This window comes from Cadophora gregata (genome assembly GCF_030347475.1).
Source record: "Cadophora gregata isolate MNR1 chromosome Unknown scaffold_11, whole genome shotgun sequence".
In the NCBI taxonomy this organism is placed as follows: Eukaryota; Fungi; Ascomycota; class Leotiomycetes; order Helotiales; family Ploettnerulaceae; genus Cadophora; species Cadophora gregata.
The window spans coordinates 305,361-325,559 of record NW_026695934.1 but is presented as its reverse complement, the minus strand read 5'-3'; the positions used below and the strand labels follow the sequence as shown (position 1 = coordinate 325,559).

The 20,199-nt window shown below is 47.9% G+C and overlaps 6 protein-coding genes across 7 annotated transcripts; all 6 read left to right on the top strand.

Annotated features, from left to right (window-relative positions):
• The first annotated feature begins 121 nt into the window (after positions 1-121).
• Positions 122-5,177, top strand: PAN1 (actin organization and endocytosis protein). Of its 2 annotated transcripts, none has more exons than XM_058495456.1 (2): positions 122-1,019; positions 1,080-5,177. In XM_058495456.1, the coding sequence occupies exons 1-2, from the start codon at positions 367-369 to the stop codon at positions 3,661-3,663; spliced, it is 3,237 nt and encodes a 1,078-aa protein (XP_058354184.1). In that variant the 5' UTR covers positions 122-366; the 3' UTR covers positions 3,664-5,177. The 2 variants fall into 2 exon arrangements, with proteins under 2 accessions (XP_058354184.1, XP_058354183.1); XM_058495455.1 differs by having other exon boundaries at positions 122-3,659; positions 3,706-5,177.
• Positions 5,178-10,217: 5,040 nt separating this feature from the next.
• ONS95_002210 (uncharacterized protein) lies at positions 10,218-11,923 on the top strand (the record flags this gene model as incomplete). Its single annotated transcript, XM_058495454.1, has 7 exons — positions 10,218-10,447; positions 10,507-10,602; positions 10,655-10,917; positions 10,964-11,192; positions 11,242-11,337; positions 11,395-11,685; positions 11,742-11,923. 7 exons carry the CDS (start codon positions 10,218-10,220, stop codon positions 11,896-11,898), a joined length of 1,362 nt encoding a protein of 453 aa, XP_058354182.1. The 3' UTR covers positions 11,899-11,923.
• A 2,088-nt stretch (positions 11,924-14,011) lies between these two features.
• ONS95_002209 (uncharacterized protein) lies at positions 14,012-14,810 on the top strand (the record flags this gene model as incomplete). Its single annotated transcript, XM_058495453.1, has 3 exons — positions 14,012-14,290; positions 14,347-14,418; positions 14,475-14,810. 3 exons carry the CDS (start codon positions 14,012-14,014, stop codon positions 14,808-14,810), a joined length of 687 nt encoding a protein of 228 aa, XP_058354181.1.
• A 1,593-nt stretch (positions 14,811-16,403) lies between these two features.
• On the top strand, positions 16,404-16,900 carry ONS95_002208 (uncharacterized protein; the record flags this gene model as incomplete). Its single annotated transcript, XM_058495452.1, has 2 exons — positions 16,404-16,515; positions 16,581-16,900. The coding sequence occupies 2 exons, from the start codon at positions 16,404-16,406 to the stop codon at positions 16,898-16,900; spliced, it is 432 nt and encodes a 143-aa protein (XP_058354180.1).
• Positions 16,901-17,963: 1,063 nt separating this feature from the next.
• On the top strand, positions 17,964-18,575 carry ONS95_002207 (uncharacterized protein; the record flags this gene model as incomplete). Its single annotated transcript, XM_058495451.1, has 1 exon — positions 17,964-18,575. One exon carries the CDS (start codon positions 17,964-17,966, stop codon positions 18,573-18,575), a length of 612 nt encoding a protein of 203 aa, XP_058354179.1.
• Positions 18,576-19,101: 526 nt separating this feature from the next.
• Positions 19,102-19,953, top strand: ONS95_002206 (uncharacterized protein; the record flags this gene model as incomplete). The annotated part of the gene is made up of 1 exon (XM_058495450.1): positions 19,102-19,953. The coding sequence occupies one exon, from the start codon at positions 19,102-19,104 to the stop codon at positions 19,951-19,953; it is 852 nt and encodes a 283-aa protein (XP_058354178.1).
• Positions 19,954-20,199: the final 246 nt, after the last annotated feature.

Sequence of the window (20,199 nt, the reverse complement as noted above, 5' to 3'; positions counted from 1 at the left end):
AGGCAATACGCGGATTGTAGCTGTGGCTGTGTGGATGAAAAGTTTACGAATAAATCCTTAACCAACTCAAGAATGTCAATAAACGTGAACTCGGCTATAGCTCTTCGAAATAATTATTGAAGCCAGATTGCTGGAAATAGATACAATCACTCATGGTTGGTGTCTAATTTGTCCATTGCTTCCATTGGCAGAGCTCTTACAAGGAGGACAAAGCTTCGTCATGCCGCCGCCAATCTTGCCGCCAGCCGCCTCAGCCACGCGTGTGTAATCGAGGCAGACAATCACGGACAGCGACCTCGAACCTTCGACAATACCATAATTACCATACCACTTTTCCTTTTCGCTCGTATCCTGTAAACACCTACCATGTTTTCAGGATCGAACTCCTACCTGGGGGGCCAGAGTGGTCGCCCAGGCGGGCCCCAGCAGTTCAACTCATTCCCAAATCAGCAAAGCCAGCAACAACCTCAGCAGCAGGGCTTCATGAATCCCAATCCCACCGGCTTTGGCCAACAAGCTCCTCTGCAGCCAAATTACACCGTATATCCTATGCAGCCGCAGCAGACTGGCTTCCAACAACCCCAGCAGATGCAACAGCAGCAAACCGGATTCCCAGGCCAGCAACAGCAATTCAACAATGCTCAACCACAACAGCAACAAAGCTTCCAGACCGGCGCTCCACCGATGCCCCAGATTCCTCAGCAGTACCAAAGTCAAGCTCAGCAGCAACCGCCTGCAGCTCCGGCTCAGAAGCCCCAGCCTACGGGCTTTGCTCAGATGGCCGATAGCTTCAGATCGAGCCCTGCCCCCGCAGCTCCCGCGAGAGGACGCCGGGCATCAAAGTCGAAGGGTTCGAAGATCCCGAATATACGGCTGTCGTTCATTACGGCGCAGGATCAGGCGAAGTTTGAGACTTTGTTCAAGTCTGCGGCTGGGGATGAGCAGACCTTGTCCGGAGATAAGTCGAGGGACTTGCTTATGCGGTCGAAGCTAGATGGAAATGCATTATCACAGATCTGGTAGGTTTATTTCTGTGTTTGGGAATCTGCGGACAGGAAATGTGCTGATGTTGGATAAAGGACTCTTGCCGACACTACTCGCTCTGGGCAGCTACATTTCCCCGAATTCGCTCTTGCTATGTACCTCTGCAACTTGAAGCTTGTAGGAAAGGCATTGCCTTCTACACTTCCGGATAATATTAAGAACGAGGTTTCTAGCATGGTTGATATTATTAACTTTGGGGTGGTGGATGATGCACCAGAGCTGCCATCCAGAACGAATGCTCCTGATTTCACTGGCAGACAAAATGCGGCATCTCCAACTATCCATCAACCGCAGCCAACTCCTTCGAATTCTGCTCTTTTGACGGCACAAATGACCGGGTTCCCAACCCAGCAGAACAATTTCTCCAGCGGAGGATTCGGGCAACAACAAGGTGGGTTCCAACAGCCCATGCAGACAGGTTTCGGTCAGAACCAGGGTATGCAGGCAAATCAGACTGGATTCCAGAATTTGTCGAACCCATCTGTCACTGGCTATTCTGGGCCCCGTCCTCCAATGCCACCAATGCCAACTGGATATGGTCAAGGTCAAGGTCTTTCACCTGCTCAGACTGGCATGGGCGGAATGGTCGCTCCTTTGAATAGCCAACCTACTGGACGTCCAGGACAGTGGGGCCTGGTCAATGCTCCAGCAAGTGGACTACCTAATATTGACCTACTTCAATCCCGCATGATGCCCCAACAAGGTCGAGAGCAGGGCTCTTTCACTACTTCTGGGCTGCAAGGAAATGCCGTCATTCCATGGGCAGTGACCAAAGACGAGAAAACCAGATACGATTCTGTTTTCAAGGCTTGGGATGGCTTCAATAAGGGCTTCATCGGTGGTGATGTAGCCATCGAAGTCTTCGGGCAGAGTGGGCTTGAAAAGCAAGATATGGAGAGAGTTTGGACTCTTGCAGATCACGGCAACAAGGGCCGTCTCAACATGGACGAATTCGCAGTTGCTATGCATTTGATTTATCGTAAGCTTAACGGATACCCATTGCCTGCTCAGCTGCCTCCCGAGCTTGTCCCACCTTCCACCAGAAACTTCAATGATTCCATCGGACAAGTCAAATCACTTCTTTCTCAAGAGTCTGATTTCCGTAAGCACTCTGGAGCGAGTCTGTTGCCCCAGAAGACTGGTGTCAGCTACTTGAAGAATCACTCTTTCCGTGGAGGTGTTTCTGGCTTTAGCGGTGGACGAAAGGATGCTACCGTTTTCAAGAACAACGATGATGATGTTGGATATAAATCCAGTGCTCGTCGGAGATTGGGCAATGGTTCTCCTCGTCCATCATCACCTGCATCGTCAACTTCCAATGACGATCTTTCGCTGGAACAACTGAAGAAGAAGATCCGCGAGAAGCAAGTTCTGCTTGATGCCATCGACTTCAAGGACGAGAATGCGGCCGATGAGGACGATGCGCTCGATAGACGAGATCGCCGCGAGGCAGATGATCTTTATCGCCGTATTCGACGTATTCAAGAGGATATTGATTCTCATCCTGATGCATCCCTGCGCAATGTTGATTCTGGAGCCGAGCGCCGTATTTTGAAGCGACAACTCCAGGGACTGACTGACAAGCTTCCGGAAATCGCTTCTAATGTCCGCAAGACGGAACGAAGCATTGCTGAAGCGAAGCTCGAACTCTTCCGTCTTCGCGATGCCAAGGCTCATCCCGGAAGTGCATCCTCTATTGTTGGAACTGGACCTGGTGGATCCGTCACGGAATCGGACCGCCTCAAGGCTCGTGCCAAAGCTATGATGCAGCAACGTTCCGCTGCTTTGACTGGACGAAAGGTCGAGTCTAGCAATGAGGACTTTGAAGCCCCGAAGCGTTTGGAAGAGGAGAATATCAAGATCAAGAACGAGAAGGAGAATAACGAGCGCATGGTCCGGGATGTTGAGGAGAGTGTGCGTGACTTTTCTCAAGGTCTTCAAGACAGCCTTAAGGAGGGGGCACAAGATTCAACTAGCGAGCATGAGAAGCGGAGATGGGAAGATGGACTTGGTGTTGAGGATGAAGTCAAGGATTTCATTTTTGATTTGCAGAGATCAAGCAAGTCTGCCAGAGTTCGCACCGACGATCGGGGCCGCAACACGAGGGACACTTCACGTTCGGAATCCTCATCACGATATGAAAATCCAGCTGCCACTTCTCCCGTCCAATCCAAAGCTGCTCCTGCTGCAGCACCTGCACCAGCGTCTGGTGGAACTTATTCACAATACAAGACTCCAGAGGACCGTGCTGCGTATATCAAGGCACAGGCTGAGCAGCGTATGGCTGAGCGCCTTGCTGCCCTCGGTATCAAAGCCCCCTCGAAGCCTGGCGAAACCTCTGCTCAACGAATGGAACGCGAGAAGGGTGAGAGAGCTGCCAAGCTCAGAAAGGCAGAAGAAGAAGATGCCAAGCGAGAGGCCGAACGACAAGCGAGAATTAATGAGGAGCAAGGTATTCCTCCACCAGAACCAGCTGCAGCTCCTGTTGCGAAGAAGCCACCGCCACCACCATCGCGAAAGGCAGCGAAGAGCGATGCTAGTGAGCGTAAAGCCGAGGATGAGCAGAGGGTTTTGGAAGAGCAGAAGGCACAGATCATTGCTACTCAAGAGCTCGAGTAAGTCTTAAATACTTGCGGTATAGAAGTATGCTAATTTAAGTAGGGACGATGCTATGCGTCAAGAGAACGAGCTTGCGAAAGAGAAAGAAGCTGCTGCTGCACGATTGAAAGCTCTTGAAGACCAAGTTAAAGCTGGCAAGATCAAGAAGGATGAAGAGAAGCGCAGAAGAAAGGCTGCCCAAGCCGAGGCCAAGGACAAGGAGGCTCGTTTGGCGGCACAGCGAGCCGAGATTGAAGCTGCACAAGCTCGTGAGAGAGAGTTGCAACGTCAATTGGAAGCTATGGATGACAGTGATGACTCGTCTGATGATGAGGGACCTGATCAAGCAACACCCCAAGCGTCGACTCCTACCCAGGGTAGCCAGGAATTCGAGAGAAAGGCTATTTCTCCGCCCCCACAACCACCGATCCCAACGGTTGTATCTCCAGTACCTGCCGCAGCGACAGCAACTGCCCTTCCTCCTGTCGCTAGCCCTCCATCCGATGCCGAGACCAAGAATCCTTTCTTGAAGAAGCTCGCCCAAACTGGACCAGATGGAGCTTCTCCATCAGGCCAATCCAATAATCCCTTCCACCGCCTCCCAGCTCAAGACACTCCCAAAGCCCCAGAACCGATCGTCACCCAACCAACCGGCTCACGCTCCCGCGTCCGCCCCGAAGAAGACGAATGGTCCGTCGTCGGCTCCGACAAAGAAGACGACTCATCGGACGATGAAGGCCCCGGAGCAGGTAACGCCCGCCACCTCGCCTCCATCCTCTTCGGCACTATGGGTCCTCCCCGCCCACTCTCCGCCGCTGGAGGCGCTGGATCAACTCCCACCAGTCCAGCTCCAGCTCGCGACGCTGTCTCCTCTCCTCCTCCTCCACCGCCTATGCCAACTGGTGGTGCTCCTCCCCCGCCTCCTATGCCACCTTTTGGTGGACCACCTCCGCCTCCACCTATGCCTGGATCTGCTGCCCCAGGTGGTCCGCCTCCTCCTCCGCCAATGCCGGCTCCTGGTCCGCCGGCTGGAGCGGGGAGACCTGCTGCGCTGCTAGGTGAGATCCAGATGGGTAAGGCGTTGAAAAAGACGCAGACGAAGGATAAGAGTGCTGCTGCTGTGGCGGGGAGGGTGTTGGATTGAGTTTATTGAGACGGCATTTGAGATGTCGAGGATTACAGTGAGTTTCTTGAAGGAGGACGAATGGGCAGGTAACTGGAATGGCAGAAATACGGGAAGGGTTTGGTGTGAGTAGATAGGTGTATTATATTCGTGTTAGTAGTTAGTGGATGAGTAGTGAGTGGAATCCGGAGGGGAAAGGAGGAGCGAAGCACATACCTAGGAGGCGAGATTGAGATTGAGATTGATTGATTGGAGAATGGATTTATACTTCTACTTTCTCGTCATTTGTTTGACAGATGTCTTGTGACTTTAAGAGTTGACTTGTGGCACTCTGATTAGCTCACGATTTTCTATTTTATTCGCCTTCGAATAACTATGCACTGAATTCTCTCCTTAACTTCAGGTAAGTCACGCTTTAATCATCACATCAAGTAAGTTCCATTTTTCTCATTCTTTCATTCATTCATTCATTCATTCCCCAACGACAATACAAAACAAGCCCAAGCCCAAGCCCAACCCCACCCCGTAATCTTTCCTCGTCTCCCCATCCTCACTCCTCACTCCAGCACCAACCCTCTTCAACCCAACCACAACATGCGACCTCTCACCACTAAATCTATACAACCTCCCTCCACCCCATATTCTGATATTCCTCACTACATACAAGACCACACCTCCTCACCCTTCTCCTTACACGCACTGGCACTGGCACTACATCTTTTAAACTCCTTGTTATTTACCGCCCCCACCGCCTCCTGATCACAATGCTCGCACCACTTTTCAGTTTTTTATCTCTACTTAACCCTATAGGGGTTTTTTTTTATAGATACTATCTGTAAACAGGTATTTTAAACGGATTTTCTATTTATATTCTACTTAATTATTTGTATTTTCTTTAGTTAGATTCTCTAATTCTAATTGATTTTTAAGGATTTAGAGTAAAAATACAAATATTAATTGTAATTTAAGGAAAATACAGCTATTATCTGTATTTTAAGAGTTTTCTAACTAATAAAGTTAAATATCCTCTCTCCTATTTCCCCCGCCCCCCCCCCCCTTTCTTTCCCTTCCTTTTTCCTACTCTCTCCCTTAAAGGTAGGTCTCCCTCCCTCCCTCCCTCCCAAGGTAGGTCTCCCTCCCCCTCCTAAGGTAGGTCTCCCTCCCGAGTGTTCCAGAGGTAGGTCTCTCTCTTAAGTGATCCGGAGGTAAGTAATAAAAGGTCTGTATTTAACTTTGTATCGAAACATGAAAAGTCTAAGTAACCTTTAATATATACTAAATTATCTGTACTTTTTAATAAATCTATTATAGATATTATCTACACTTTTTTAATACGTTTATAACAGATATTATTTGAATTTTATCTGTATTTTACTATATTTTACTACTACTAGGAATATAGATAAAATGTAGATAAATTACAGATGTTATCTGTATAAAAAAAACCCTGTAGGGTAACTATCTATCTCTCCCAGGGAAGTTTAGTAGAGGTTTAGATCTAGGATTGTTGGTCTAGTCTTGTGTTTGTGTTTGTGTTTATATTTGGAGAGGGGGAGAAGAGGAGAAGAGCTGGATGACAGGGTGGGAAGTGAAGGGAGGGAAGAAAAGGGAAGTAATGGGAGGGAAGGGACGGGAGGCGGGAGATTGATATCCCTGCAGATCTTGGACAGACAGGGTTTGGAGGTAGGATAGGAGGTATAAGGGCCGAGGAAGTAATTTTCACTTTGTAAACCGCGGCCGAAGTCGTGGTATTGGAGGAGTGTTGGGTCGAGGATTACGTAGCGCTTTGTAGTTTTATCTTCAAGAGGTTGATTTTCGGATCTTGATGATGGGGGGGGTGGATTGGGAAGGCGGGGACGCTTTGGGTTTTTACGTTGGATGCACCGGATGAGAAGGATGTGATTTCGGAATTGGAGTCGCATTCTGCGTGGACTTAGATTACGGTGCGGATGTTGTGTTTGGGTTTGGAAGGGTGAAAGTTATGACTGTGTGGGAGGAGACTGGGATGATGAGGGGTGTCTGGAGGTATCGTAAAAGATGGGTATTAGTAGGCTGGATAAAACAAAATATCTGTCACGATTCTCTTCTGGCACTTTGTACGGCACCGTAAATTCCACGTGGAAATAAACATACCTCATCACCATCTCAATCTCAACCTCCTGTCCCTCAGGACACAAAGTAGAGAATTCCTGAAACATCTGAATCGCATCCCAGTCCCTACCGCCTTCCTCTCGTCTCATAGCATATCAAATCCCGTTATGTGAGCGAGAGAAAGAGATCTCACACCATCTGTGGCGAAGGGGTGGATCTGGCATGTTGCGGGTGGATATTTGATCTCGCTCTCATCCTCACCCGTTGAGATCTTAGTGTCTGGTGCGAAGATATGGACGGATCGCCGTCTAGAAACTGTACATCAGCCCACGAACTTTTCTTAATGGTGGAATGTTTAGTATATTAATTGAAATGGTAAACTTTCATAACAGACTCTCCCTCGCCTTTCCAAATGTCAAGAATCAGGTTCTTTACTCCTTCGGCCATGCCTTTGTCTTCGCCTGTGCTACCGCTGAGCATGACACCTGTGAATCAGGGATCGGAGGTCGTGCGCTCGTAGTTGAGCGCACGTAGTTGAGGAGGAGGGCTAAAGTGCGGAGCGAGATGGGTCCTGGTGGTTGAGGTGTGTGGAGTGCTGATGGCGTGTTGGTCATGGTGGGGAACGGATTGTTGGTGTGCTCGTGTTGAGGTCTGCAGGTGAGGCAAAATCCTGTGAGATTGAGAGTTTGAGCGAAGGATGAACAAGTTATATGGAATTCATCAATGACGGCTGCCTCAAGTAGGGAATCTCAGAAAGATGTTTGTTATTCTTCCAAAAGTTTCCTCTGAGTCGGGTTTTTGTTGACATGCGTGGAGGTAAGAAGCCACTCACCTGCAGAGAAAAAGAACTCATTCGGATGTTCTCAGACAAGTCTAGTACTTTCAAAAAAATTAGGTATTGGAATTACAGTTCGTAAATTCTATCAAGCGAGACATTATTGTTGAAAGCCGCTGGTGCAAGGCCTGATGCGGGGTTAAGCGAAGGTTGTTGAAGATGGTAAACAAACGAATTCTTTGGGCTCCAGAAGCACTAGCACAAGCCCAAAGTCATGAAATGGAAGTCAAGGCATCATATTTCTGCAAAAAAAAAAGAGAAAAGCCCCTATCTGGGTGATTTCAGTCAGAGGTTTGTTCAGACAGATGTCCTTCATTCCCACTCTTCAGCTTCCCACACGTCCGTTTGTGAAGCTCCCACCTCGCCTTCTGGTGTTCCTATAGCAATGCTACACTGCCTTGGTTTTACAAGCGCCACATCTCATCGACTTTCCATCTTTCCCATAATGTTCACACCTTCCCTGTGTCTCTCGACTTTGCCAACGTTCGAAAGCACGCTTGGCACATGTCTCCAACCTCGACATGAGTTCGTGCCCCTCGGCATTGCCTATGTCATCCACCATTCTCATCGCCTTGACAGTATCCACCGGCCTTTCGCATATGTCCTTCAATGGTATCAACATTCCGCTTCTGTTCCCACAAAGTAGTTCTCGCCGTACAGACCCCGCGCAGCCTTTCCTTATTGCATCCGAGTCATGTGGACGACGAAAGACTATCGAGGGATCGAGGGATCGATGGGGGAGGTATCATCATCACCGCGTGCTACTCGTCATTTGAACCGCCTGTGAATGATTTCTATCTTACTGGACTTCGAACAGACGACAGGGAATGTAGTTTTGGATTGTGCATCTTGATCCCGAGGAATTCACAAGTATTGAAAGCGGCCAAGAGAGGGTTCTAATCGACTCAATCAATGTCGGGATTTGCGCTGTCAATTTCTATTCCACAGCAGGGAGTTTTAAGATGGATTATTTACCTCATCTGTGATTTGAATTGACAGCTTCTGACCCGGAGTGCAAAGTTTGAAGAACATTTCGTACAAACTTGCACCTTTGAAGCATCCGCTGTGATTGCGAGACTCGAGGAAGATTAAGTCTCTTTGTGCGAAGGTGAGGGTCTTCGAGAGTGGTTCTGCCATGGGATGAAGCTCAACGATAATTGAAGGGTGTTCGGCTGAAGGTGGGGTGGCGAGCTTCTCAAAGTAGTGGATATTCAAGCGTCTGAATAAAGATGCCAGATCAGTAATCTGCCACTATCTAGATGACTAGTAAATCAGACTCTACTCGAAACTCTCGGGCTGGGTTTTAAAAATCCAGGATTCGATGTCGCGGAGCTCTGGCTCCGACTTGGGTCAGCAAAGCTGGAAGTGATTAGTGCTGTATCCTTGAAACGTGGGTCCAAAGTCATCAATCCGTAGTTGAGGAGAACGGTGATGCTCCGAAGAGAGATGGGCTCCATATCTGCGGATGATCGTGATGTGTTGAGTTGCTGGCAAAAAGGAGGCTGCAGGTTGAAGTAGACATATTCGCTGTCGTTTGTTGGTTTTGTGCCTTGCGACGAGACTGATCATTAATGAACAGTATTCTCTAGCTGGCGATGTTCTTCGTGTTGAACAACCTTTTTCTTTTTGGTTCTTTTTGAAGCTTTCCCATAGAGTTGATGTTCCTTCATCTTCTTTCAGGGAAGTTCGCCAAAAATTTTGGGCGAGACAGAGACAAAGGGCTTCTGTGAAATATGCCGAGCTTTAGATTTCGTGTCCGTCACTTGCAATCGTCTTAGGAATCTTGATACTACTCTAGTCTAAAACCAGCATTTTTGCGCTCGGCAGACTGCTCCCCGAGTCCCGGCCAGCCTAGATCTAGCATCTTCAGCACACGGCTGACCTGTCAAATATCATATTTGGATCGTAAAAAAGATTTTTGAAAACATTCTCGAAGCCTGCCTATCTGTTATGTGTTCTCATTTTATACCCATTGTCAAGCGATCAGACAGAGACTGATCGCCGAGCCAACATCTGTTTCGGTAATCCAAATCGTTGTGGGTTTTTCCAATTTCGTCATCATCATGTCTGTTTGTATTGTCTGAATCGAGCTGGGCACTTGAGCCAGGGGCGTCGCTTGGACGGCTACACGCTTTCATCCTTGATGGTTACACGAAGCGTCGCCGAAGATCACTAAAAGCGGCCAATATAGATATTGTAGCTGTGTGTGATTTTCTCGACGTCCAATTTCAATTGACTGAATCTTCTTGTTATTTCAAACCTGTCTCAGCTAGAGGTGAAGTACTGTTTTTCCTCTCGTTCAGATTTAACTTCACGCTTGAATCACTCACGGAATATCGGAGAACGTCTCAAGTCAGTGATATTCCGTCATAAAATCCTCCGCTTAGATTCACTCAAGTCTTTTCGTGACAGTGGGACTTCTGAATCTAGATATATATCTGCCCCATTTAAAGTAAAGTCGTCTCGTTACACAACACTATTTTTACCCCAACTGCTATCGAAGACAAGTTGCAACTAAGCGTGGACATGCGACCAGCGGCACCAACTTCTAACGCTTCTGCTCTACCATCAGAGACTACTGAACAGAGAGACTTGGAGAAGTGCAAGAACTCGGAACGAACGTCAAGTAGCATCGACACCCATGCCATAGACTGGGCACTACAGAACGAATACGCTCGAGAAGGCGGTGTTTCGGGCTGGACATGCGTCCTTGGATCCTTTTTTGCACTGTTTTGTACTTTCGGTTGGCTCAACTCGTATGTTTTGGCCTCAACAAACGAGAGCTTCAAGTCCAAGTTCTGACATTTGATGGCAGGTTGGGCCTCTTCCAAACGTATTACGAACAAACCCTCCTCAAACAGTATGCAGCCTCAACGATCTCATGGATCTTCACATGTCAACTTTTCTTCATGTGAGTCATCCCACAGAGTCTCTTGGCAGTCAAATTCTGACAAATGGTTCAGGTGGACTGGGGGAGCCTTCTTCGGTCGCATCGTTGACACTCACGGCACGCGATGTGTTGCCATCCCCTGCGCCATTGGCTGCACTCTTTCGGTCCTCTCGCTAAGCTTTTGTACCTCATACTACCAGATATTCCTCGCCCAGGGTGTAGGTTTCGGTATCTCTGCTGCAGGATTATTTTCCTGTGCAACGACTTCAGTTGGACAGTGGTTCAACAAGCGGAAGGCTCTGGCTTTGGGAATTGTCCTTGCTGGTAGCAGTCTGGGTACGTCATCCATCGACCTTTCTAGTTTTAAGATTGACTCAAGCAGGCGGTGTCATTCACTCTCTTTACCTCCATATTCTTATTCAGAAAGTCGGCTTTCCAAGTGCAGTACGATGGAGCGCTCTCGTTGTGGGATTAACAGGCGCTTTGGCGTGCACACTCATCCATCCACGGTTGCCAAAAAAGAAATGGCAATCGCACGTCTATTTCCTCGATTTCTGTCTCTTCAAACAACCCACGTTTAGTGTATACTGTGTTGGCACATTCTTCGTCATGTGAGTTCCTTCATAAATGTTGAAGAGGATTAACTGACCCGTTTCGCAGCTGGGGTCTGTTTGCCCCTTGGAACTACCTCCCATCAATGAGTCTGAATCATGGATTCACAGAAGACCAAGCAATATACACCATCATTATACTTAAGTAAGCCTCAAACACAGGTGTATACCGGACTCACGGCTGACTAAACTTTCAATTCAGCGGCGCATCCATCGTAGGCCGTATTCTTCCCGCCTATCTGGCCGATCGATTTGGAAGATTCAACTCCGTATCCCTCATCTCGCTTGTCACAACAATTGCATTCCTCGCGTTTTTGTTACCGCTGGAGCTCAAGAGAAACCCAACAAGTACCCAGATCTTTGCCTTCAGCGCATTCTATGGCTTTGCCAGCGGTGCATTCATCAGTGTGATGATGCCGTGTGCTGCAGAGCTGGGACCCGTCAGCAAACTTGGTCAGAGATTTGGAACGTATCAGGCAGTTATTGGATTTGCGTAAGCAGCATACTTAGACAAAATTTGGAAGGTGCAGTGATTAACATACTGTATAGGAGCTTGACGAGTCTGCCAATTCAAGGGGCCCTTATTCCGTACGATGATGGTGGCTTCACTTACCTCATAATATTTTCTGGGAGCAGCGTTCTATGCGGTACTGTATTTATTTGTATTGCAAGAATGCTGCGAGTGGGTTGGAATTGGAAGGGATAGATTGGTGGAAGATGGCAACCAGGTGGGTTGTAATGTAAGTTTGGGAATCATGACTTTTGGGCATCACTGGCGTTTGGGCTTCTTCATGGATGGGTTTAGAATATTGGTAGACTTGGGCTCAGCATATGGCTGGTCTATCACAGATTTATGATATTTATTTCATCGGAAGATTAGACGTATTTAGATGGTATGAAGAATGGGATTATTTGGGTTTGTCTCCGAAGTCAGGTCAGAAATCGTTGTCAACTATTATCAAGCAATTGAATCACAGCGCACCTGCTTGACTGTGATTGGAGTACATCTTATATCATGAGTTTCTCGCTCTTTTCTCTTACTCTACAAGTTCTCCTGACATCATTTACAAATCGACAATATGCTGCGCTGCTGGAAGTCTTCACATTCGGCAACTCTCGGCATCATTTCTCGCTTGATCCACCTCATCCAGGCTGCTCGCCGTATCAACAAACATGACCGGGGAGAAAGGCGAGGCACTACGAATAGCTTGTTAACCAGTGAACGGCGTTGCGCTTTTGGAAGCCGTCTAGTGTTATGGTTAACTAGTGTGGCTGAAAGCGGAGTCTCGTATCGCGAGTAGTTGGAGATTTTCCGAGACAGACTGAGACACTTGTCTTGATAGGTATTGGCGCAGGACAAATCCGAATGCAGAAGTGAATGACGTTACAGTTCGTCTTTTTGTTTAATTCTTTCCACTTTTGAACTCTCAGCTCCAGTGAGACGTGATGAACCTTTCTCAAGATCGTCTGCAGATATTTCAAGCATTTCGTGTTCCTCTTCAAGCAAATCGAAATGCATTAAGAGTTGTTAAGATAAACCATCGGCTCTGAAGTACCTGCGGCTGGAAGTTGCTGAGTGTGCCCTCCAAGTGGCTTGTTTGACATCACACAGTGTGACTAGCTGGTGGTATTTGAATCTACAATTGCAGAAGTGGCCTAGTCAAAAATGTGCGTGTTGTTGACTATTCTCGTACTAAACTGCAAGTGTGGAATGCAACCAAGAATGCATTTGAGCTTAACACAAGACCGTCTCAACTTATCTCCTTTCGGCGTAGTTTTTGAAGAGAAATCCGCTGAATTTGGTAGCGACGGTGACTTAGCGTAGTAGTAGTGTTGTTGGTGCCAGAGCCGCATTTGGTTGCTGTACCATTGAAGTCGCCTCCACTACCCAAAGAATTCCATAAGAAAGACACAATAGCCGAGTTGCCTATCATGCACCTCGGTAATACAAATTCATCCTTTTCCGGACGCGGACAAGACGACGACCGGAAGAATGATACGTGTGGCGCTAATTGTCCTGCCCCGTACCTGCATACGAGCCTGAAGTCTGTTTGAAGCGGGTAATTGGCCTGGTGTTCATACGAATCCAATCAGTGGTGTAGAATATCCAACTGAAGTTCGCGTTGTGGCATTTAATCATCTCCATGAAAGACAACGAAAACCACACCGAGCTTGCTTCGGCAGCCGTAAACAACCTGTCATTCTCCTTAAGTACCATTATCACTCCGTGTCTCTGCATCGCTATAGGGTAAAAGCTATAGATCTGCACAGTTGGCCACTCACCTAAACCACTGCCCCGTTTTCAACAACCAAAGAAAGCTACCGAACGCAGCAACAACTTCCGCAGTGCTGATAATAATTAATCAGCCAAGCATGTGGATAATTGGAGCGGTTCTACCCAATACTCAACAATTGGGCGCCGATTGTAGTGTGACTTCGGAACGTACCCGACTACTATATATTGCCAGTTGAGGGCCGCTATCCCAAGACTAGTCCGTTTGCAGAAGCAAAAGGTACCGGAAATTTTGTCTTACCATTGCTTACCATTAGTTGATACCTACTACTATAGACCGTCGGTCTATAGGCGAAATTTTGCGTTTGCTTAGCCCGCTGTAGTAAGGTGTTCTCGTGTTTTGATCTTGCATACGTCAGTATTATTATTCAGGAGAATGGTAATGGATATATACAGGACGATTTGCTGTGCTCCTAACATGGGTTTTCTTCACTACTTCATAAAACTTTCAGAAGCTGAACCGCCCTCATCTTAATCATATTTTCTTCACACCCAGAAACTCCCCACAACTACCCAAAGAGTCAACATGCGTTACAGCGTCGCTTCTTGTGTTGTCCTGGCTTCTGCCTTGACGAACGCTTCACTCCTGAACAAGAGAGCCGACTGCGAAGCACAAGCCAATGCGTGCCGTACAGCACCAGAGGCTAACCAGTCATTCTGCTCAGCACAGCTTGTTGCTTGCCTTGGTTACAACCCATATGCCAACAACACGGCTACTGCGACCTCCTCATCGTATACTCCCAGGGAGTCTTGCCAGGCTGCTGCAGACCAATGCCGCGTCAAACCCGGCGCCAACCAATCTACTGTATGAGAATCAATTCTTCAACGGATGATCAGAGTGTTTGCTGACTAACTTTATAGTGCTCTGCCGAGCTCGCAGCTTGCCTTGGATATAATCCATATGAGTCAAAGCCTGCCTACACCACCGAGACCGTTACCCATTCACCACCTACTGCCCATACCCAACCACCTTGGTCTACAACGACAAGACTTACGTTGCAACAAAAGATGAGGTCCTAACCATTACCGACTGCCCATGTACCATCACCCAGCCAGTCAATCCTTCCTCCACACCAACTTCAGCCCCAGTGGATTGCCAACAGCAAGCAAACGAATGCCGCACCAAGCCTGGAGCCAATCAATCTACCTGCAGTGCTCAGCTTGCTCAATGCCTCGGCTACAACCCATACACCATCCCAGCCCAAACCACCGAGCCCGCTGCCACCGCAACTGGCACTCAGGTTCAATTCACCGGTGCTGCTTCCCTCCACAAGCCTGCTGCCGGACTTCTTGCTGTCGGCGTGGCTGCTCTTGCTTTCTTGTAGATCTCATACATGCTGTTGTGAGATGGAAGGAGGATGGTCATGTAAACGAGATTTTGATTGCCAAGGCCATTTACTCATTTTCTCGGGTGTCATTCTGGAATCACAACTTTGTGCATGACACAACAAAATTTCGCTTCTCTTAGAATAATAATCTTAATTGAATGATCTTTTAATTGATCGCATGTTGAAACAACGGAAACATTTCTACTCAAAAATTACCATCAGGACTCCAGAACAAATCAGATACTTCCTGCACTACCCCTAACCCACATAGATCACAAAACATTGTCGCTTCTCCTGTGTTACAAGAAGGAGCTCTAACGTAGCCAAATCGGTATCTTGGTCCCATTGATAACCAGTATTTGATAGGCTAAACCAATGCAAAAGCTACAGTCTAGTGGAATTCAAGATTACCTGCCGTTGACATACTTACTGGCTTGAAGGCTAGCAGGAAGCATCGAAGTGCAGCTCACGACCATGCAATTTCGCATGTTTAACTGAAGAGTTGCGATCTCACAAGCGAGCCTGGATTTCAGCTTGCATGGTGCTGCAGGGTGACTTTCAATGGGCGGCCGAACTAAATGGACGGCTACTGATGCTAATGTCAACAATGCCTCTGTTGTCCTCGCTTAGTCGCGCCTTGGCCACTGGCCATTTCACCACCGACATCAAACTCGAGGGATTGCGATAGGGAAGAAAGCGTACCAGAGATCTTCATCTGAAATTAGAGAAACTGAAAAAGGGGAAAGTTAACTACTTTCGAACAATTGTCAAACCTTTTCTCCACGTCCCAGGCAATCAACTTGGAGACGGTCAAACAAGGACTTCAGATTCAGAGATCAAACTATCTTGCCTCTAGAACAAGTACTGCTTGCTGTAAGTCTAATCCCTGCCTGAGTTCATGCGAGAAAACATTTGACCCCGCCGAGGCTACTGTTGGAAAACAATCAACTGCATCTCGGCCGCAGCACCGCTGGCTCCAATCCGTGGTGCCAGTAAGACACACCGTGGCAATCACCCTCGTGATCCCATCCAAAATGTCGTTTCGCCTTCTCTGGAAAACTCAGGAATATGATTGAAGCATAAGATGTGCGAATCAGGTCAAAATATTAGGTTCAGGGACCGAAAAACAGCGGAACAACAAGCCTTTCCCGTCAACACTTGCTCACGGCGACAGCGCTCTGCAGGTGAAGAGGTCAGCTTACACGCTGATAAGAAAGTGAGTATCATACCAAGAGCCTCAATCTAAAGGTGAGGTTTTAGTGGAGCTTATTATCCCCGCAAATGTAGGCTTACGGGCGTACGCTAGCCAAGATGGAGCTGCTTGCTAATCAAACACCAATTCCAAGATGTGAGCCAAGAGCCTGCGCATGTGGATCGGACAAATACTCAGTGCGAGATTCCTACGTACGACTGGATCTGGTGATGATGAGCTGGGACACACGGACTTGGCTCAAATCCTTCTTCGAGGCTATAAGTATTACTCCCCTCATCTACTGCTTATTAAATTCGCAATCAATTCCACTCCTAGGCTTGAGCTTTTCCCTCCACAATAACACAAAAATCACATCTTCATCAATATCTCTCTCCAACATGTCTCATCTACAGTACTATGTATACCCAGGCCAAGGCGAACTTGTCACTGAACACAGCGGGCACAGCCAAGCTGTCCGTGTAGGAGATCGTATCGAGTGTTCCGGTCAAGGTCTGGCCCATCCCCCAAAGAGATTCCTCACTTCACTGAACTCCGTGCTCACATACTATACACAGGAGGCTGGAAGGAGGGTGGCGTTGTCCAATTCAACACTGAGATCAATGCTCAGATCGACCAAGCTTTCGTCAACGTCGAAACCTGCTTGAAAGATGCGGGTGGAAAAGGCTGGTCACAAGTCTACCGTGTTAACTCGTACCATGTTCCGATAAACGACGAAGCTCTGACTGCTATGGCGAGGAACTTCAAGAAGTGGATGCCAGATCATAAGCCTATCTGGACGGCTGTTGGGGTCACGAGACTTGGAGTTGATGACATGAGAGTTGAGATTGAAGTTGTGGCGCATGATGAGGAGGGTGCGAAGGCTGCAAAGAAGTAAACCAGGTGAAGCAAAGGGATTATTGCTACGGTTAGGCTGCACTTTGGTTGTGGTTGATATGGAAGAGTTTGGAGATGAGAATTACCTCTCATCTGTTGGCTTCGAAAAACGTCATATGTTACGGCACTGGAATGATGCTCAGGAGATGTCTCTAAGAACTGGTACTGGCCTGAAGAAATAAACCTAATTCTTTCTATCGCTTGCTGCGGATTTAAAGTCTAGTGAAAAGGCTTCATTCTGACAGATGCCTAACTGTGATGCTCCAAAATATCGTCAGCCTGGTAAAAACTTACGCGAGGTGTGGAGACGTTCCTCGAAGTGCAGTTTCTGGAACCGTCCTGACAAAATCGGCGCCGTCCTCCAACTGTTGAAGGGCAAAACAAAGATTCGAAGAATCCATTATTAAACAAGTTGAATTCGATGCAGAAGCTTTTCGGGTCTTTCTCCTCACCACGAGGAGCATGGGAGGATTGGAACCGGTAATTGATTAGTGATTTGCGTTGTGTTATTAGAGAGGAATGGAACCCCGGAGCGACTAAAATATCTTCAAACTTTGCCAAAATCCGATGTTGTATTCTGTCCGGATGTTGGCCCGGGTAAATATTGCAGCGTAAATGACACCCAATCTGGAAAAGGGGTTGAAGTCCCGACACGTGACTGCTCATTTCGCGTCGCGTGCTGCATCACCAATATGACACGGTCGCGCCCAGAATTTTTTCTTTCTCTATCCTTCTGACGATATCCGTCGAAAGCTTGTTTTTCTTGTGCGAGTGATGCCAATGTTTGGCGTAAAGGATTTGTTTTTGGTCAGTTCGCTGCGTCTACTTCGCTTGTGAGTGTTTTGATCACCTTCGTGCTCCCTGCTTATGCTGACGGCTCACATAGGTAGTCTAACCTGGGAGACCAATCTCAAAGTCACGAGACAGTTTTGTCCACACCCTCTGCCCTGAATCGTAGTCTGAGATCTCAGCTCTGTCCTCAGCAAATCCTAAGCCGTGGAGTTCGCATCGTCGCCATTACATGCTGTGACAGAACTCCACAGAAGTGCCTATTCACGCTAGCAATGCTCACTCTCTGGCGCCGAGTCCGAGACTGGAAAAAGAAATCTAATCCTGATTCTAGCCAAGCTGGATTTGGCCGTCTGGTCGAAGATGCGATCGATTCCCGAGACTCTATCCCCGAAGCACCAGCTCGCCGAAGGAATAGCGCTGGCGAGATGCAAAGACAACAAGAGCGTGCCAGACGTGCCGTGAGATTTGCATCAAGAGACAACCTCCACGCAGCACAAGTTCAAAGTACTACTGATAGCCCATCTCTCTCGCGAGCATCCTCACTTTCCTCCACCGATCTGGATTATCTCAACGCTCAAGCCTACAGGACGGAGTCGTTAAAGCCGAATAAACTGGGGCCGAACAAGTCGGAGCCGAGAAAGTCGAAGCCGAAGAAAGATCACTTACCGCCACCTCCACCAGCCCGTCCTTCTCAGCAACCATCTCAAGCTTCCAATTCTAGACCACATGTCGACTGGGAGGCATTTTCTGGGGCTTTTGCTCCGCAGCCTCGAGCCCACACGACGAGATATCCAGTGCCACCATTGACACCCCAGCAGCTGAATGAGCTGGCTGGTGCATTTGCTCCTCCAGCACCAGTTCCGAAGGACGTGACTTTTCGGTAATTCCGGTCTTGTTGACAAGACCGCTTCTAGCTTACGACTGGAATGGACACCCCAACTTTCAGCGGGTTGAAGCTGCGTCAGTATTCGGGTCAGTGTGCCGGACTTCCTTGTTTCTTTCTCTTTTGTGAGGAGATGTGTCGATATGATCATAACTTGGGAATCCGGGCCCGAATGATCTAGAGATGGATATAGTAAGCTGAGATCGTTTGGTGGACTTTCTTACAATCTACATTGTCAGTAGCGTCTTGGCCTTCCAAGCTGCTATCGCTGCAGATGTTGCCCAGGAAGATGTACAGGGCTTACTTCTCGACTCCTTATCCAGCGCTGACAGCATGGTGCTTCCGGAGATTGCCAATAAGGCGGCGCAGTCCTCATCTGACAGTCGCATAAGCTTGAAAGCACCAGACGCAGCCCACTTTCCAAATATCGCAACACTCAAAGCCCTGGCCTTTCCCAGACATCTCCGTTCTTCAATTCCTTCTAAATCGTATAGAAGTCCGCTCATTCTTTTCAAGCCGCAACCACAATGTCAGACTCCACCACATCGTTCAAGACGGCAGCAGGGCCAACAAGCAACCTTCCCGCCTACTTTACCAAACTCTCCCAAGTTTATCCTCGACAATCGGGCAATTCGACAGCGAATCTTTTTGCGTCAATCACCGATCAACTAGCCCCTATCTCAGCCAACTCCATCATCCATGACAATGCATCTGGACCCGGGACCGCCACTGGCGTGATTTTAAAGAACTTGAAGCCGGAAGAATATCCCACAATAATTGCAACAGACATGGTACCTGCCATGATCGAAGCGTTTAATTCCGATCTCGCGAAACCAAAAGAAACCTCCAAGCTCACTGGTATTGTCATGAAATCCGAGATCCTCGACTTTCCCGACAATCATTTCACCCATTCCATCACGAACTTCAGCATCTTTAATTTTGTGGACCCCGCCATCTGCCTCAAGGAGACCTACCGTACCCTGAAGCCGTCCGGCCAAGCTGTCATTACCACGTGGAAGACCTTCGCGATTGGAGATCTCATTCACGAGACCCAGCGACGGATACGCCCGGACTTGCCACTTATGAAGGTTTCGGGGGCAGAATATCACCGAGTCGATGCAGTCATCGATGTCATGGTGCAAGCGGGCTTCGAAAAGGAGAGCATCCAAGTTTTGTCTCCGACAGTGGTAGTGACGGGTGAGAATCTGGATGGACTGACACAATTTGGTTGTGGACCTTTCACAGATTCTGCAAGAAATGGGTGGACAGATGAGGAGAAGGGAAGATGGAAGGAAGTGTTGTTTGAGGTGCTGGAAGAGAAGAAGCAAGAATATGGCGGCTTGAAATTTGAGGCATGGGCTTTACTTGCTACGAAGTGACAACGTTTATTGATTGGCTCTTCTCACTGTCAAATGCCATAATGGTTGCTCATTTGCTCTTTGAATTCTCTTTTATGATATTAACACGGGCTTGTAGTATGGCCCCTTCAGGCTGCGATTTCCCAACATCACTTCTGAATTTCAAAGCAAGAGAAATTCCTCCAAATATCCAGCCCATAATTTCTATATATACAATAGATTACATCACCAAGAAAAACAAGAAAGGCGCCCCACGGTTCATGATCG

Bases quoted from the DNA above. Each gene is read 5' to 3' on its own strand.
- PAN1 (XM_058495455.1), top strand. From the start codon at position 1,138: ATGTACCTCTGCAACTTGAAGCTTGTAGGAAAGGCATTGCCTTCTACA. The intron at 3,660-3,705 runs GTAAGTCTTAAA...TAATTTAAGTAG, and splicing joins ATTGCTACTCAAGAGCTCGA to GGACGATGCTATGCGTCAAG.